General features: G+C 44.7%; 1 protein-coding gene across 5 annotated transcripts in view; it reads left to right on the top strand.

Annotated features, from left to right (window-relative positions):
* The window catches only part of negr1 (neuronal growth regulator 1), a 254875-nt gene that overhangs the window by 149347 nt on the left and 85484 nt on the right, over positions 1 to 20044 (top strand). For all 5 annotated transcript variants that reach the window (XR_009789358.1, XR_009789357.1, XM_061779295.1 and 2 more), the window contains exon 5: positions 16275 to 16395. Coding sequence is in view for 3 of the 5 variants with exons in the window: in XM_061779295.1 (XP_061635279.1) it covers positions 16275 to 16395 (121 nt within the window). In the remaining 2 variants the exon portion in view is untranslated. The remainder of the gene's footprint in view (positions 1 to 16274; positions 16396 to 20044) is intronic.

Raw genomic sequence — 20044 nt, 5'->3', positions numbered from 1 at the left:
AGAACCGTTCTCAAAACTGTCTCATCCAAATTAAGTAAACATCAGTCAGTCGTGACTGTATACAGTATATATATATTTTTTTATGTCATTATAATGGAATAGGCGGCACGGTGGACGACTGGTTAGAGCGTCAGCCTCACAGTTCTGAGGTGCGGGGTTCAATCCCCGTCCCCGCCTGTGTGGAGTTTGCATGTTCTCCCCGTGCCTGCGTGGGTTTTCTCCGGGCACTCCAGTTTCCTCCCACATCCCAAAAACATGCATGAATTGGACACTCTAAATTGCCCGTAGGTGTGACTGTGAGTGCGAATGGTTGTTTGTTTCTATGTGCCCTGCGATTGGCTGGCAACCAGTTCAGGGTGTACCCCGCCTCCTGCCCGATGACAGCTGGGATGGGCTCCAGCACGCCCGCGACCCTAGTGAGGAGAAGCGGCTCAGATAATGGATGGATGGATGGATGGATTATAATGGAATAGTAGTCACACTGTCATTTCGTGAATTAACAGTCAAATTAAATATGTGGGAAAACTGTTTCTCTCCAATTTCAAAACAATTCATTTTGGAGGGCATAACAGTGGAGTTAACCTCAGGGCTAATTACAGATTAATGCCGCTAATTATAATAACCAAGTAATGAAAACAAACTTAAGACCCAGCACGGAGCTGTGGTAAAAGCCACTAACACTAAGCCTGCCGTTTGGCTTTCTATGGTATGAAGAATTAGTCATACAGATTGAGGCATTTTCACTGAGTCCACTGTTTAACCTCTGTTTGAATTTCTTAAAGGTTCACAAGGATGTTATAATCTGGCACATTAATTAAATTATTAGCTGCCTTTGCTTCTTGTCTTTGTACAATCTGATGATGAATGAATTGGGGCTGAATTATTTCATCAAATAAACGTGAAAGGTCGCAGTCATCCAGAGGCTGACACTAATGTTCAGGTTGCTGAAAAGCCTTACTTCTATTGTATTAGTTCTTTGTTTTTTTTACCTGCTAAAGTTGTGATCTCTGACCTACTTTTCAAATTCATGTAATTTATCCTCCACGCAATGTTCTGCCATTCACAGACTCAAAGGCATTTACTGGATCTAGGTGACTGAGTCTCAGGGATGGATGAGACAGGGACCACCAGGAAATCACTGTGTGAGATAAGACACATTAATTAATTAATAAAGCCACATCATAGAAGGCTCGTGTCCATTCCAAGATGAATTCAGATGGCGCAATCACAAAACATGGATTCCTTTCCATGTTAAGGAATCCAAGTTGTTTCATCAGAATCAGAATCATCTTTATTTTGCCAAGTATGTCCAAAAAACACACAACACACCTAAAGGAATTGGAATTCTCCAGTAGTTAGTGCCGATCGAGTACGATAACAGACAGTCAATTGACAGAGAACACTTTTGAGACATAAAGACATTGAGAAAAACAGTCAATGAGCAATAAAGGGTTGCTAGTTATCTGGTAATGGGGGTACAATAAAAACATTTTTAACAATTGTGCAAAAAGATGCAGGGTCCTCTAGCACTTAGAGCAGTTTGAATGACTAATATAGCAATAGTCCGGTGCAATGACCATCGTGCAAAGGGCGCCGAGACTTCAAGGAGTGTATGCAGTTTAAAGTGACTAGTACCGCGATAATCTGGGACAATGTTGATTGTGCAAATGTTGCAGATACTCCTCAGTCAGTGTGCTAGTGGTGCAGATGCTACTCTGGCATGAGTGGCCAATATTGGTCAACAACAGATATGCAAATAGTGCAGCATGGCGAGATTACTGCAGTGAGTGCACGAGTAATGTATAATTGGCCGGACAAAAATGTGACAACAAACTCAAGACAAAAAAAAATTGGCAGCATGTTGCAATGGAATTTTGACCTTCCTTTGTGCTTTAGAAAGCACTCTACAGTGAGAGCTTTTTTTCCTGACTCCTTATTGAATGGCACTATGAAGTTCGAAGTGCACCATGTTGTAAAATATAATTTGACAGTTTGCGCAAGATTTCACCACATCTGCACAAAAGCAGCAAACTGTCTTCTCTAATTTAGTTGTTCTGCTCCCTTTTGGATGCCTTCAGATGCAGCCACTTAGGGTACTCCAGCTGTTGATGTCTCAAAGCCACACCAAACCTGTTTCCAGAAATACAACACAGACAGACAGTCTTGTTGATGTCAGATGTGACGATGTTAGGACCATGTTTCAAATACAAATGAGGCTTTTGTGTGATTATTGGTAAAATAATACATGGCTCTGAAGTCATTTTTTATGCAAATTGTGCTCTGTGTGCATCTCTCCCTCTCTATAGTATTATGGATCTTTTACAGTCAACTACCCCAATTAGAACTGAATTCATTTCTATTTATTTTTGTGAGGTCACCACAGGGTACCACAATGAGTGTCAGTGATGGAGAAGAGGAAAAGTGTAATGATGACCATCCATTCATTAATTTCCTATAACGATCATCTTGTGTGCCTATCCAGCTGACTCTGAACAAAAAGTGGACTTTACCCTGGACTGGTTGCCAGTCAGTCACAACTGCCACCACTGAGTGGGAACCAACAAGACCCATGTTGCCTGCCCTAAAGTTAGGCCAGTGAACTCTCAGTGATTGATAATGACCAAAGAAAAGGAAATGGATGGTGCTACACACTTGGAATAGAACGACAGTACCGTTGGGGTTGCCCTGCACGGTACAATACACCGCTGTTTTTTGGTATTGCAATGCATTTGACGCTGTGTGTGTGCGCGTGTCCGTCTGCATGTGTTTGTGTGTGCGTGCGTGCCTGTTGCGTTTAGACCCCACCCATAGTTGTTGTGTGTCCTGGTTGACACGCCTCTGCAACATCGCGTGGACATCGGGGACAGTGTTTCTGGATTGCCAGACTGGGGTGGTGGTCCCCCTTTTTAAGAAGGGGGACCGGAGGGTGTGTTCCAACTACAGGGGGATCACGCTCCTCAGCTTCCCTGATAAGGTCTATTCAGGGGTGCTGAGAGGAGGGTCCGTCGGGAAGTCGAATCTCAGATTTAGGAGGAGCAGTGTGGTTTTCGTCCTGGCCGTGGAACAGTGGACCAACTCTACACCCGCGGCAGGGTCCTTAAGGGTGCATGGGAGTTTGCCCAACCAGTCTACATGTGTTTTGTGGGCTTGGAGAAGGCGTTTGACCGTGTCCCTCGGGGGGTCCTGTGGGGGGTGCTTCGGGAGTATGGGGTACCGAACCCCCTGATACAGGCTGTTCGGTCCCTGTATGACCGGAGTCAGAGTTTGGTCCGCATATCCGGCAGTAAGTCGTACTCGTTTCCGGTGAGGTTTGGGCTCCGCCAAGGCTGCCCTTTGTCACCAATTCTGTTCATAACTTTTATGGACAGAATTTCAAGGTGCAGCCGAGGAGTAGAGGGGGTCCGGTTTGGTGGCCTCAGTATTGCATCTCTGCTTTTTACAGATGATGTGGTTCTGTTGGCTTCATCAAGCCGTGATCTCCAACTCTCACTGGAGCAGTTCGCAACCGTGTGAAGCGGCTGGGATGAGAATCAGCACCTCCAAATCTGAGACCATGGTCCTCAGTCGGAAAAGGGTGGCGTGCCCTCTCTAGGTCGGGGATGAGATCCTGCCCCAAGTGGAGGATTATCTTAGGGTCTTGTTCACGAGTGAGGGAAGAATGGAACGGGAGATCGACAGGCGGATCGGTGTCTGCAGTGATGCTGACTTTGTATCGATCCGTTGTGGTAAAGAAGGAGCCAAGGCGAAAGGCGAAGCTCTCGATTTACCGGTCGATCTGCGTACCTACCCTCACCTATGGTCACAAGCTGTGGGTCGTGACCGAAAGAATAAGATCCCGGATACAAGCGGCCGAAATGAGTTTGCTCCGCAGGGTGTCCGGGGTCTCCCTTAGAGAGGGTGAGAAGCTCGGTCATCCGGGAGGATCTCAGAGTAGAGCCGCTGCTCCTCCACATCGAGAGGAGGAGCCAGATAAGGTGGCTGCGGCATCTGATTCGGATGCCTCCCGGACGCCTCCCTGGTGAGGTGTTCCGGGAAAATCCCACCGGGAGGAGACCCCGGGGACGACCCAGGACACGCTAGAGAGAGTACGTCCTTCGGTTGGCCTGGGAACGCCTCGGGATCCCCCCCGGAAGAGCTGGATGAAGTGGCTGGGGAGAGGGAAGTCTGGGTGTCCCTGCTTAAGCTACTGCCCCCACGACCCGACCTCGGATAAGCGATAGAAAATGGATGGATGGATGGATGCTTTTCATTCCCAACCTTTATAGTTTATACAAGTGTAACAGTTGGATTAAGCATGGGTCGATTGGTCACGACACACGCATAGTCCAACTGTTACACAAAGTGTTTTCTGTTTACATTTTGTGTGTTTTATGCATATTTTTTTACTACTGTGTTTGTCATATGTATACAATTAGTTAAGGAATAAGAGGCAATTTCACATTTGAAAGAGTTGTGTTTTAATAACAGTTAACTAGTAATAAATTCAATTATTCAGTACACTAAAGATTGCAGGCTTGCTAGCAAGTAGGGTTGGGCATCGCGAATCAAGAACCGATTGGAACCGGGACTAATATCCCGGTTCTCTCGGAATCGTTCAAATAAAAAAAATTTCGGTTCCCAGTTTCGATGCCTACAGTTCGCCGACCCCGAAGAAGAAAGTGGCGAAAAACAACGAAGAACGCGCACGAAGATGTCCGAACAGAAGTGCGTCTTAACTATGTTAAAATAAATGACCAGTCGCCTCAGTGCAACGCTGGGAATAAGATTGGATGGAAAATGGATGTTCATAATTTGGACACCCTTTATTTAAACCATTCAATTTATTTATTTTTTATCCAGCCCCCTAAAGGAATTGGAATTGAATCGTTTGGAACCAGAATCGATATGAGGAACCGAAATCGGGACAGGAATCGCTCAAATTCAAACGATGCCCAACCCTACTAGCAAGCAACATAAAGAGACAGAAATATGTTGTTCTCTTTATGCACAAGACAAGTACCGAACCATGGTGCCAAAAATAAATAAATAAATAATAAATTTAAAAAAAATAAAGGAACGGACCATACCGTGGGTTACCCGTGCTGTGCCACCCCTAGAATACATGTACTGTATACCTCTCTGTCCTGGCTGCTCATTACAATATGGCTAAAGTGACAGTAAATTGGTGTTAATGATGTGTTATTAGGACTCCCACATACTTGTAGTTTCCAGGCAGGACACGCCCCACTGCAACACGATTGGCTCCTGTGTCGCGGGAAGGGGAGGCTACGCAGATGTAAGGAGATGACCAATCCCAAACATGTATCACATTTGTACAAAATAAAAACAAATAAGTTTGATAGGTTTAGGGCTAGGGTTGGGGTTTAAGGAGGTTTAGGATGTGTTAAGGTTAGGATTAGGGTTGGTTAGGGTTAGTGGGAAACATGTTAACGTCACCCCACTTTAGTCATATACTTCTTTTCCAGTCTGGAAGCAGTAGGACGTGCTTTACCGGGATACAACAGCCAATCATAGAATAGCAGCGTGTGTCCTGGAGCCAGTAATATTGGAGCAGGGCGTGTCCTGCCTGGAAACTACAGTATTTGGGAATTCGAATAAGAGTCGATGATTGAAGAATGAAAATCACCACATTTAGCCAAAACGGATTGTGTTTTTCCATTCTATTGTTTTTCTAAACATGGTAATCAGGAATGGCCTCTAATACATACACCTTTGATATTTTTATTGTGGTGTTGCGTTTAGGTTTGTAGACAAGAGTTGACATCTTGCCCTTGTTAGCACAGTGTTTCTTTTCATTGCAAGATGCTATGTATGCTGTTAGACTGTTCCCTGGGTTTCCAAGTTTGTCAGGTATCTATACGCCTCCTTTCAGCTGTGAATTCTGCCTATTTACACAACAGCCATTTTTATTTAAAAAAAAAAAAAAGTCTGCCTACAGTAAGTAAAAAAAAAAAAAAAAGTGATTGTTTTTAATTAATCAGGACAATGCATTTTAGGCTGAGCTGAACTGCAAAGAGCTTTAGCTGCAGTGCAGATGAATTCTGATCATTATTGAAATGCAGATACCCACCTTAAATGTTTGGAATGATTAACATCACTCTGTTCACACTTTCCTCCAAGCCTGCAATTCCCCTAAGAAGTCCCCATGTTGTCTGGTCCAATTTAAAAGTAAGGTCAAGGAGGGAGTTTCTTGGTAGAGATGTCTTGGACATATTTTCATTCATAAACATTATTTGTCTCTTAATGGCATAAAATGAAACCGTACTTAGTTGAGCCTAAGTATATTTACACAGCACTAACGTTCTTTGCCAATCATTATGCACTGCAAATTTGCTTAACAAATTACTTTTATAGTATATTTCATTTAATGTGTGTGTGTTTGAAAAGCTCCCTCTGTGAAGTGGTGGACTCGACACATCAATCAAATTTAAATTTACTGTATGTTGATTACGCTACACAAACACAGTAATAAGGTATAATTTGATATAAAGGGGAACGTTCCAGTTGGTCAGCAGTTTTCAGTATCTATTAACACTGGCTTCCAACTCATAAGAGAAGACTTTAATGAAATGGATTCTGATCCAATTCTAAGTAGAGTCACTGCCCTGGAGCTGTTGGGATGTAAATCTGTCTCTCTACATCTCTCCAGAGCTCTCGTCATGATTGCTATTTGGATTTCTTGCTGCATTCAGGGCACGATTAAATGAGCGAAATCTTGATCTCTTGCAGACTAAATGGTCTTGTTAGTTCCACTTCAGAGTCGATTGACAGTCACTTTCAGCTTCATCTGCCCATTTTGTAGTTACCGATTAAAAGCAGACTCAAATACTAAGATTGTATTGACTCATTTTAAAATAATGTGCACGTTTATAGTCACTTCATCCTCAAAAAGTTTATTTGGAAAAAGCATGTTGTTACTTGTTTATTTTGTCGCAACATGAGCATCATTATGCCTGTGGAAGGTCACAGCAACCACAAGCATGGCAGACATGCTGTGCTGAAAATGCTACAACATGACTAAAACACAATGTTAAAGTAATAGCGGTTAAGCAGTTGTAACGATTAACGTTCTGAGAATTCATTAATAGATAACCCTAAGCCCAAATGTTTCCTACTAATTGCAGTAATTACTTTTTAAATTATTTCTCATGGCAAGAGGCTCTTGTAGCATACAGTTTTAACAATTGACAGCTTTCTTTTGTGGTCCTCATCTAGTAACCCATGAATCGCATCTGTGTATTAGCGTACCTTAAACTGTTTAGTGTTAAAATCACACAAAAGATTGAATGCCACGTGGGAGCCACACAATTCTGGGACTAAACTGGTTATTTAAATGCCTTTTATTAAATAAAACAGAGGGGACACAATGTTCCTCCACTGTTCTGAATAGAAATCTTATTGAATTAATAAATCTTGGCAGCAGAACCATTCCTGACTGACAGTGGAAAAAAATAGAGAGGACAGTGAAGCCCACAGATGCCAGTTGGGAACAGTGTCTGTGTGTGTAAATTGATAAGTCATGCACTGATGAGTACATTTCTTAATTGTGGTGCAAACTCATTTTCAAATCTGACTGAAGAGATAGGGATGTTAATTGATCTTTTAATTAAAAAGCTTGTGTTATCATGTTACTTTCACAAGCTATAGTTTAAAACATGATATGAAAGGGATGGTTTTACTCACAGCTTAGCAGTTTTCTGGGAATAGCAGTGGTAATATGTGCTTTAAAAGCAGGGAATGTAGAACACAAAGACCACATACACCTAGAAACAGCAAGAGTTCATGATGATAATGCGTAGGAAAATATTTGGAAAACACTGGTTATGTGCTCTCGATCAAAACTATATAATCAGGTTAAATGAGGCAGTCGGACATATTCCACATTACTGTGACAGTTTGAGGTTAAAAGTAGGTGAGATTCTAGCTGCAAGAAAGGAGACATTACTACAACCCCAATTCCAATGAGGTTGGGGCGTTGTGTTAAACATAAATAAAAACAGAATAAAATGATTTGCAAATCATATTCAACCTATATTTGATTGAATACAATACAAGGACAAGATATTTAATGTTCAAACTGATAAGCGTTATTGTTTTTAGCAAATAATCATTAACTTAGAATTTTATGGCTGCAACATATTCCAAAAAAGGTGGGACAGGGTGGCAAAAAAGGCTGAGAAAGTTGAGGAATGCTCATCAAACACCTGTTTGGAACATCCCACAGGTGAACAGGCTGATTGGGAACAGGTGGGTGCCATGATTGGGTATAAAAGGAGCTTATGTTATGTTTAACACAACGTCCCAACTTCATTGGGAATTGGGGTAGTAGTTCCATAATGCTTTTCAGGTATATGGAAAAGAAAGATATCTTTAACAAATGTGAAAAACAAATACGGGTGTGTCTGTAAAACATAGCTTTTCGTCACCCATTCTGAAGTAATGTAATGGGCAGTCACCGTCAGAAAACATTCAGTATTCCTCGAGGGTCTGTATGGAGTATGCCCTGTTTGACTCGTCACTGTAAAGCTGCAAGAAGTAAAAGTCACCGCAAATGAGCAAATGTTCCTGTTATACACAAGACGAGTTGCTTGCGCACTGTCGCACGTTCGTCAACGATTTTCCACCGCCGTCATCGTAATGTAAAATGGTTCTATACAGCAGGCCTGTATGTATAATACTGCTGGCGCATCTTCTCGGGCTGACTCTTTTCCACTTTTCATGCCCACAAATGTACCCTTAAAAAGGGGAATAATAATGGCAGAAGATTGAACACACGCAGCTCTGGTCTTCTCTCGTCTGTTTTGAGTTAACGCAAGGTGCGCCCTTCCTTACGTCCTACAAAGGCATTACCAAGTGATCACAGAGAAATCAATCCACACAGAAGAGGTCTGTGCCATTTGTTCGCAGCCATTCTATTTCCATCCATATTCCTTACAGCTCGTCCTCACTAGGGTCACGGGTGTGCTGGAGCCTATCCGAGCAGACTGCTTGCCAGCCAATCAAACGGCACATAGACAAACAACCATTCAAACTCACATTTACTCTTATGGACAATTTGATGTCTTTAATGAAGCCACCAAGCATGTTTTTGGAAGGTGGGACGAAACCGGAATACCACGCAGGCACTGGGAGAACATGCAAACTCCACACAGGATGGCCGGACCCCTAATTTGACCCCCCGACCTCTTAACTGTGAGGCAGATGCGCTAACCAGTCGTCCACTGTGCCACTTCCTGTGTTTATTTTTCTTCTTCTCTTAACATTTGTTCAATCATATTTTCTGAATGAGTGTTTAAAAAAATACATGTTGTAAATGCCCAAAAAAGCAAGCTACACTTGTTAATCCTTAAGGATGTTCATCACACTGAGCTCTTTGAGGAGTTGATAAGTGTTGTGTGACCTTAGAAGTGTATCTTTCCGAAATGTTCGATAATATTCAGTCCAACTTTGGAGTACTGAGCTGATATCAAATTCAGTGACTGGGCACTCCCTAATCATTTATTCAGTTCTGTGTGCTACAATTTTTTTTGTCACAGGGTGGTAACTTTTAGCTTCACACATCCCTGCATATACACTACTGGCCCTCAGTCTTGAAACACACCAATTAATCATTAATAGTCTCATGAGACTTCTTAAGGTGAATGATTTTACATTAAGGTTTGATGCATTCTGAACACGACCTGCCCATGAATATTACATTGAGGGTCAAACATTTTACTAATCATTAACATGCGGGTGTTTGTTCACTTTGCAGGGATGCACAGTTGGAGACCTTGCATTTGTTTTGATGACAAACTCAGCATAACATAGATGCAAGGAAATTTGGTTTGTGATCGACCCACAACCGGCCATTTGTCATCAGGCAATACCACGGAGGCCACATTTTTCTGCTGTGTGTGTGTTTGCCGTTCTTGGGCCCAACCCCTCACCCCAATCTGGTGGAGTCGCCATAAATCCAAGCATGATTTACAGCACTACCACAGCATTCTCAGGACACTAAATTACCTGGCTTATTGAACTTTCAGGAATTTTAGTGCACTACTTTGCATTGCTCCCCAAGCACTTGAAGGCATATTTTGCATCATATGATGATGTAAGACATGTCATCAGGTTGAAATTAGAGTTATCAGAGAGGAGATCTTTTTATAGGTGTGATCATTCCTAACAGATCAGAGTGGCAGGACCTAATTTGATAGATTTGATTGTATTGATATGCATGTACAGTCAAATCACACTGGACCACCTATATGCCTGTGGTATTGTTATTCCTTTTTCAGACAGGTCTAAAAATGGTGAGCAGAACAGTTGCTTGCCTGAACTGTTATGAATTCTTCTAATGGATAGATTAGATGCCTTGTGTGGTAAACAGTTATGTAAGGTGCCCTTGATAAGAGAGAAGATAATAGGTAATATATATGCTCAGTCCCTCACTGGATCAGTAAACGCAAAATCTGAGTCAGAAACCCCACTGGGACATTATTTTTTTAAATCTTTGATGCAGACGCCGTTGAAAACTCAGACAGGTGAGACAGGAAAAGACTATAATAATTGGAAAATGGATACTAATGAAGAAAGCAAATTGTCTTGACAAACAACCACATCATCTATCTATTTTGAAGTAAAGAAGCCCAAAGTCAGCTGGGATTGGTTCCAGCACACCCGTGACTCTAATGCGGCTAAGCAGTATAGAACATGGATGGATGGGGTCTTCCAACAGTTTTCGATATCAATGATGGAGAAGTTCAACATTGGTCTATGTAACATTTATTATTCTTGTTTAGATAGCAGAAAATAAAACCTCAATATCAATAATATATGCTTTTCTACCAATTCTTCTTCCAGTATATGTACTGCTTTGTTCGAAAGAAAAGAACGGTTGACTGGAAAGCACACAACACCTACACGCCAACTGTAAGAAAATGTAACTCCAGCATATTGATTCCTACTGAAAAATATGAGCATGAAAACACGTGAAAGTAGTTCAGAAAGTGTCAGTCCAGCAGTTAAAAAAAAATAAAAAAATAAAAAAAAATAAACAAGCAAAATAAATAAATCAAAAAGGTGTCTAAGTTAAGAGGATGCAGTGGTCTTTGTTAGCCTTTAACTTCGCTCCAGTTACTTTTCACTACTTAATTTTTTCATTTTAATCCAAAATATTGTTTTTTTTGGACTACTTGTTTAGCCTTAATCCTCTGCTCACCATGCTGGCTGCTGCCAAGCAGCAACATCTATTGTGTCCTTGCTTAGGATGATGAGGCAACGCAAAATTAAGATGTTGGTATTAATGTCATATTGATCAAATTCCAAAAGAGCAACACAATTGTTCATAAAATGATCACCAAAACTCAATATGTAGACTTTCAAGCCTATCCCAAATCACAACAACCTCTATCAAAGACAATACTATGACATGAAAGGACTATTTTTAATAGGAATTATTGTGCATTTGTGCTTAGCTTTAACAAAAATATAACTTGCCTCTGTACTCTCAACCATCCCTGAAACTTCACCATCATGCTTTCAGAGGCTCGAGATAATCAATGGCGGTGCACAAAGACGCCAGTGGATGATTGAGAACCTACTAAGCCATTGATTTTGTCCTATTTGTGATGTACTGTACATAATATTTCTGTGCTGTCGATCAATACTAATTGTAGCTTTCATTTCCAACATTAATTTCACGAGCCAGTAAAAGTGGCGTAGAATGCTTACCACTCTGGATATGCTACAGTATGTTCTCTTTTATTGTCCACACAGGCACATTGTAGGTGTGTTTGCGTGCATGCGTGATTATTTTTCTCCAAGTTGACAGTGTGGTGTGATGACCACAAAGGATTCAAATTGAGTGGGGTGAGAATTTGAATCGGGTCATTAGTTTTTTAATAATGGTATGGACGCTTGAAGCCACGCACAGCCACCATGGAAAGGCAGTCAAAGTCTCGCTGTACCCCACAGCATGGCATCAAATATTTCCTGCAGTGATAAATGAATAGGAAAAGCCATAGCCGAACCCATCACTTGAATGACTACCTCAGGTCTTTCAGATTAGTCAACCCAGCCTTGGAAGAGTGGAAGGAGTGGTATAATTGGCACACACATGCAAGGACAGGACATCAGCAGACTCAAGTCATATGAGTGTGTTCATTAGGCTGCAGGAAAATGTGCAAGGGAATTCATCATCACACAGCACATTGTTACCTCCCTTGGCCTCTCCTACACGATCACAGTCCACTTTCACAAAAGCTCACATGGCTCTCTTGCATCCCACCGCATCTTTCAGCTGTCTATAGACTCGTACAGGTTAGCAGCGAGCTAACCCTATGGATACAGTCCACATTCCACTCATCATCATGCTTAGATTTCTCTTCTCAGATATTTTCACTGTTAGAAGACTGTAAGTAGAAGGCCAAGGCTGATTATCAGGAGCCATTTGAAGATTGTGACCAATGTATGTAGCTCTGATCTAATTATCTGTTTTCTTGAATTTTATATCAATACCCGCTGGTTTTCCCTTGCCCGGACGCGGGTCACCAGGGCCCCCCTCTGGAGCCAGACCTGGAGGTGGGGCTCGAAGGCGAGCGCCTGCACCCATGGAGCCTGGCCGGGCATAGCCCGAAAGGGTAACGTAGGTCCCCCGTCCCATGGGCTCACCGCCTGTGGGAGGGGCCATAGAGGTCGGGTGCAGTGTGAGCTGGGCGGTGGCCGAAGGCTACAGAAGCTGGCTCTAGGGACGTGGAATGTCACCTCTCTGGCAGGGAAGGAGCCCGAGCTGGTGTGTGAGGTTGAGAAGTTCCAACTAGATATACTCGGGCTCGCCTCCACACACAGCTTGGGCTTTGGTACCAGTCCTCTCGAGGGGGGTTGGACTCTCTTACACTCTAGAGTTGCCCACGGTGAGAGGCGCCGAGCAGCTGTGGGTATACTTTTTGCCCCCTGACTCGGCGCCTGTACGTTGGGGTTCACCCCGGTGGACGAGAGGGTAGCCTCCCTCTGCCTTCGGGTGGGGACGGGTCCTGACTGTTGTTTGTGCCTATGCACCGAACAGCAGTTCAGAGTACCCAGCCTTTTTTGAGTCCTTGGAAGGGGTGCTGGAGAGCGTTCCCGCTGGGGACTCCATCGTTCTGCTGGGGGACTTCAATGCTGACGTGGGCAATGACAGTGAGACCTCGAAGGGCGTGATTGTGAGGAACGGCCCCCTCGATCAGAACCCAAGCGGTGTTCTGTTATTGGACTTCTGTGCTGATCACGGATTGTCCATAACGAACACCATGTTCAAGCATAAGGTTGTCCACACGCGCACTTGGCACAAGGACACCCGAGGTCGCAGTTCGATGATCGATTTTGTGGTCGTGTCATCGGACTTGCGGCCGCATGTCTTGGACATTCGGGTGAAGAGAGGGTGGAGCTGTCAGCTGATTACCACCTGGTGGTGAGTTGGCTCCGATGGTAGGGGAAGATGCCGGTCCGACCTGGCAGGCCCAAACGTATTGTGAGGGTCTGCTGGGTAAGTCTGGCAGAATCCCCTGTCAGAAGGAGTTTCAACCCCCACCTTCACCCACATCTCGGGGGAGACGGGGGACATATAGTCCGAGTGGACCATGTCCCGCGCATCTATTGCCAAGGCGGCCGACCGGAGCTGTGGCCGTAAGGAGTTTCAACTCCCACCTACGGCAGAACTTCACCCACATCCTGGGGGAGGCGGGGGACATTGAGTTCCAGTGGAACATGTTCAGTGTCTCCATTGCTGAGGCGGCCGACCGGAGCTGTGTCCATAAGGTGGTCGGTGCCTGTCGAGGCGGCAATACCCAAACCCGTGGGTGGACACCAACGGTGAGGGATGCAGTCAAGCTGAAGAAGGAGACCTAAAGGGCCTTTTTGGCCTGTGGGACTCCTGAGGCAGCTGATGGGTACCGGCTGGCCAAGCGGAATGTAGCTTTGGTGGTCGCTGAAGCACAAACTCCGGCATTGGAGGAGTTCGGTGAGGCCAAGGAGAAAGACTTTCGGCCGACTTCGAGGAAATTCTGGTCCACCATCTGGCGTTTTAGGAGGGGAAAGCAGTGCACCACCAACACTGTGTATAGTGGGGAATGGGGCGCTGCTGACCTGTACTGGGGACGTTGTGAGTCGGTGGGGAGAATACTTCGAAGAGCTCCTCAACTCCACCGACGCGCCTTCCCATGAGGAAGCAGAGTCTGGGTTCTCTGAAGCTGGCTCTCCTATCTCTGGGGTTGCGGTCACTGAGGTGGTTAAAAAGCTCCTTGGTGGGTGGATGGGATTCGCCCGGAGTTCCTAAAGGCTCTGGATGTTGTGGGGCTGTCCTGGTTGACGCGCCTCTGCAACCATTGCGTGGACATCAGGGACAGCGCCTCTGGATTGGCAGACTGGGGTGGTGGTCCTCCTTTTTAAGAAGGGGAACCGCAGGGTGTGTTCCAACTACAGGGGGATCACACTCCTCATCCTCCCTGTTAAGGTCTATTCAGGGGTGCTGGAGAGGAGGGTCCGTCAGGAAGTCAAATCTCAGATTCAGGAGGTGCAGTGTGGTTTTCGTCCTAGCCGTGGAACAGTGGACCAGCTCTACACCCTCGGCAGGGTCCTCGAGGGTGCATGGGAGTTCGCCCAACAAGTCTACATGTGTTTTGTGGACTTGGAGAAGGCGTTCGACCGTGTCCCTCAGGGAGTCCTGTGGGGGGTGCTTCGGGAGTATGGGGTACCCAACCCCCTGATAGGGGCTGTTCGGTCCCTGTACAACCAGTGTCAGAGCTTGATCTGCATTGCCGGCAGTAAGTCGGACTCGTTTGCGGTGAGGGTTGTACTCCGCCAAGGCTGCCCTTTGTCACCGATTATGTTCATAACTTTTATGGACAGAATTTCTAGGCGCAGCCGAGGCGTAGAGGCATTCCAGTTTGGTGGCCTCAATATTGTATCTCTGCTTTTTGCAGATGATGTGGTTCTGTTCGCTTCATCAAGCCGTGATCTCCAACTCTCACTGGAGCGGTTCGCAGCCGAGTGTGAAGCGGCTGGGATGAGAATCAGCACCTCCAAATCTGAGACCATGGTTCTCATTCGGAAAAGGGTGGCGTGGCCTCTCCGGGTCGGGGATGAGATCCTGCCCCAATTGGAGGAGTTCAAGTGTTTTGAGGTCTTGTTCACGAGTGAGGGAAGAATGGAATGGGAGATCGACAGGCGGATCGGTGCAGCGTCTCCAGTGATGCGGACTTTGTATGGGTCCGTTGTGGTAAAGAAGGAGCTAAGCCGAAAGGCGTAGCTTTCGATTTACCGGTCGATCTACGTTCCTACCCTCACCTATGGTCACGAGCTATGGGTCGACCGAAAGAACAAACTTTAACAAGTAATGGACTCTATGTAGGCTGCACGGTGGCCGACTGGTTAGAGCGTCAGCCTCACAGTTCTGAGGACCGGGGTTCAATCCCCGGCCCCGCCTGTGTGGAGTTTGCATGTTCTCCCCGTGCCTGCGTGGGTTTCCTCCGGGCACTGCGGTTTCCTCCCACATCCCTAAAAACATGCATGAATTGGAGACTCTAAATTGCCCGTAGGTGTGAATGTGATTGTAAATGGTTGTTTGTTTGTATGTGCCCTGCAATTGGCTGGCAACCAGTTCAGGGTGTACCCCGCCTCCTGCCCGTTGATAGCTGGGATAGGCTCCAGCACGCCCACGGCCCTAGTGAGGAGAAGCGGCTCAGAAAATGGATGGATGGATGGACTCTATGTAACGTTTTATCTTTAAAGAGGACAAACAAGAAACTGTTTTATTCTACTTTACATGAGTACACAAATTATATTTGTTTCAAGGCTGGCTCTACTTCGAGCAACTTAAACATTTAGAACACCAAGGCATGGTTTGCCTCAGGAATTCTCAACATGTATGGCTGCCCTTACAACAATGGAATCGAGATTTCCTTCACATTCCTTCACATAAAAGGAGCCTCATTATGCATTCACAGAACCTGCTGCCGCCATTGAGTCTTTCAACTCCCATTAAGCCATTTATCACCATCCAGTACAAGTCATTTCATTTTCCGAACATTGGCGAAGGATGCCCTCTCCCTTAACCAGCTAAGCTTCTTTCAGAAGTGTTGCAGAATGTGTACAGTGACTGCAATTTTGAAGACTCTAATTTTTCATAATTTTTTCAATAAAGCCACCCAGTTTAGCACTCAATGTCTCAATTGTCAGAAACATTTTATTTTCAAGAACAATAGAAATGTGCTTTTGCTAACTTGTATACCTTCTGTTTATTTATCTGTTTTCTCCAGTTGCACCATCCATCCATGAGATGAAAAGCCATGGAGTTGGTTTGGGACGAACTGCTCTGCTGAGGTGCGAGGCAGCTGCTGTGCCTTCACCCACATTTGAGTGGTACAAGGGGGAGAAAAGGTGAGAAAGAGATTGCTTTAGTTGTTCCGCAGCAGGGTCTGTCCTCTGTCATGGCTTTAATTTACACCAGGGACAGTTCTTATGGGGTTATGGCCTCAAAAATGCAGTCACGACATGAAGCAGAGTTCAGCGAACGTTTTTAGATTGATAACCAAATCAGACACTTGGATCCTCGTGGGGACACACATTAAGTAAAACAAATCATATATTGCCATAGCATCAACCTAAAGAATACATAAAGACATCTTATCAAGAACAAAACAAGGTCAGTCAGTTGTGTGCTTTGTTTTGCGCAGATAATGTTTACGCTAGATTTGTTGACTGCAATTTAATATTGTATACATACTGTATATTGCAATAGAGTTTCGAACGTCAGGGACAGTTTTTCTTTAAATACTACAAAGGTAACAATGTTTTGTTGTATTTTCTCAATCCATCCATCCATTTTCTTTACCGCTTATCCTCACTAGGGTTGTGGGCTGCTGGAGCCTATCCCACCTATCTTCGGGCGAGTGGCAGGGTACACGTTGAATTGGTCGCCAGCCAATCGCAGGGCACATATAAACAAACAACCATTCGCACTCACATTCACACCTACCTCAATCAACCTACTACGCATGTTTTTGGGATGTGGGAGGAAACCGGAGTGCCTGGAAAAAACCCTCTCAGACACGGGGAGAACATGCAAATGCCACATAGGCGGGGCCGGGATTTGAACCACAGTCCCCAGAACTGTGAGGGAGATGCGCTAAACAGTCTTCACCGTGCCGGCTATTTTCTCAATCATTGATCAATAATATTCAATTTGTTTTCAGTCCTATGTAGATGTTATTTACTATACAGTGGGTACGTAAAGTATTAAGACCCCCTTCAATTTTTCACTTTGTTATATTGCACCCAGAGTCACTGATGGTGTCGTGGTACACTCGACTGACTTTGGTGCGGGCAGCATGAGTTCAGTTCCCACTCAGTGACGGTGTGAATGTGAGTGCGAATGGTTGTCCATGTCTATATGTGCCCTGCGACTGACTGGCGACCAGTTCAGGGTGTAGTCCGCCTTTCGCCCATAGTCAGCTGGGATAGGCTCCAGCGCCCCGCGACCCTAACCGGGATAAGCGGTGTTGAAAATGGATGGATGGATTTTGCAGCCATTTGCAAAAATAATTTAAGTTCATTTTTGTCCTCATGAATGTACACACAGCACCCCATATTCCATCCATCCATCCATCCATCCATTTTCTGAGCCGCTTCTCCTCACTAGGGTCGCGGACGTGCTGGAGCCTATCCCAGCTATCATTGGGCAGGAGGCGGGGTACACCCTGAACTGGTTGTCAGCCAATCGCAGGGCACATACAAACAAACAACAACTCACAGTCACACTTACGGGCAATTTAGAGTTGTCAATTAACCTACCATGCATGTTTTTGGGATGTGGGAGGAAACTGGAGTGGCCTGAGAAAACCCACGCAAGCACGGGGAGAACATGCAAACTCCACACAGGTGGGGCCCGGGATTGAACCCCGGTCCTCAGAACTGTGAGGCAGACGCTCTAACCAGTCGTGCACCGTGCCGCCGCACCCCATATTGACAGAAAAAAAATGGAATTGTTGAAATTTTTGCAGATTTATTAAAAAAGAAAAACTGAACTATCACACGGCCATAGGTATTCAGACCTTTTACTGTGAGACTCATATTTAACATATTGGACTCAATTAGGAAAGCCACGCACCTGTCTATATAAGACCTTACAGCTCACATTACATGTCAGAGCAAATGAGAATCATGAGGTCAAAGAAACTGCCTGAAGAGCTCAGAGACAGAATTGTGGCAAGGCACAGATCTGGCCAAGGTTACAAAAAAATTTCCTTTCCACAGTGGCCTCCATAATCCTTAAATGGAAGACGTTTGGGACAACCAGAACCCTTCCTAGAGCTGGCCGTCCGGCCAAACTCAGCAATCGGGGGAGAAGAGCCTTGGTGAGAGAGTTAAAGAAGAAACCAAAGATCACTGTGGCTGAGCTCCAGAGATGTAGTCGGGAGATGGGAGAAAGTTCTAAAAAGTGAACCATGATTGCAGCCCTCCACCAGTCGGGGCTTTATGGCAGAGTGGCCCGACGGACGCCTCTCCCCAGTGCAAGACACATGAAAGCCCTCATGGAGTTTGCTAAAAAAACACCTGAAGGACTTCAAGATGGTGAGAAATAAGATTCTGTGGTCTGATGAGACGAAGATAGAACTTTTTGGACTTAATTCTAAGCGTTATGTGTGGAGAAAAACCAGGCACTGCTCATCACTTGTCCAATACAGTCCCAACAGTGAAGCATGGTGGTGGAAGCATCATGCTGTGGGGGTGTTTTTCAGATGCAGGGACAGGGAGACTGGTTGCAATCGAAGGAAAGATGAATGTGGCCAAGTACAGGGATATCCTGGATGAAAACCTTCCCCAGCTCAGCTCAGAACTTTAGACTAGGCTGAAGGTTCACCTTCCATCAAGACAATGACCCTAAGCACACAGCTAAAATAAGGAAGGAGTTGCTTCAGAACAACTCTGTAACTGTTCTTGAATGGCCCAGCCAGAGCCCTGACTTAAACCCAAGTGAGCATCTCTGGAGAGACCTGAAAATGGCTGTCCACCAACGTTCACCATCGAACCTGACAGAACTGGAGAGGATCTGCAAGGAGGAATGGCAGAGGATCCCCAACTCCAGGTGTGAAAAACTCCTGGCTGTATTATCTCAAAAAGGTGATTCTACTAAATACTAGGCTTTACACCATCAGGATTTTTGGAGCCGACCACCGATCAGCGAGTTTAAAAAAACGATAACCGATTACTGATCCGATCACAAGATGGAGCAATGTGTCTATTTAAATGACCTGTTCATTTACTGTACTTAATTGCTCAAAAAATAATGGGTGCTAACTTACTGTAATTAAATTACCTTATTTTTAATTAAATTACTTCACCCACACCGAAACTTTAGAGCATGATTCGACAGAACGCCAGCATGTTTACGCACAATCGTTAGTGCTAGCACTAGCTTGCTAGGCTATATGACGTTTTGTTGCCTGCTTGCGAGCCGTATTGTATTAAAAGCATGTGAACATACCTCAAGCAAGCCTTAAACGAACGTCCTCTCCTGTCCTGAGCACCGGTGACCACCAACACACGTTTTTCCCCATTTTGTCCTTATAATACAGTCGGCACGATCCACTCTTGATGTCGTCGCCACGGTAACGAGTGTATCCGGTCGCATTTGACTTGACAAGATAAAGCCCAATGATCGTAAAAAACGGAATGCGGTGGTATCGAAATACAAGATTTTATTGCTGTAGTCTGACAGTGCAATCGTGAAAGAGCAAATTTGTCTTGCAGTCTGATCCGGGCATTACGTGTTGTCTGTCTCACACGTGTTGTCTGTCTCACACCGCCGACATGTTTTTTTTTTTAATAACTTTATTGGCCGTCAGATATTTACAGTACTACGTCAAAAGACAGGCGACAAGGCTAAAAATAATTTAGCTTTTAGATTCAAATATACTGTCCACGATGGCAACGCGGAGCAAACATCTTTTGCGGAGCCGATCAATGACGTCATTGATCGGATCGGCGAATTATGACATTAAAGCCGATCAGCATAAAATGCTAGTTA

The sequence above is a fragment of the Phyllopteryx taeniolatus genome, chromosome 7, assembly GCF_024500385.1.
Source record: "Phyllopteryx taeniolatus isolate TA_2022b chromosome 7, UOR_Ptae_1.2, whole genome shotgun sequence".
Classification (NCBI taxonomy): domain Eukaryota; kingdom Metazoa; phylum Chordata; class Actinopteri; order Syngnathiformes; family Syngnathidae; genus Phyllopteryx; species Phyllopteryx taeniolatus.
Note: the sequence above shows the minus strand (reverse complement) of the source record. Positions and strands in the feature narration are given on the sequence as shown.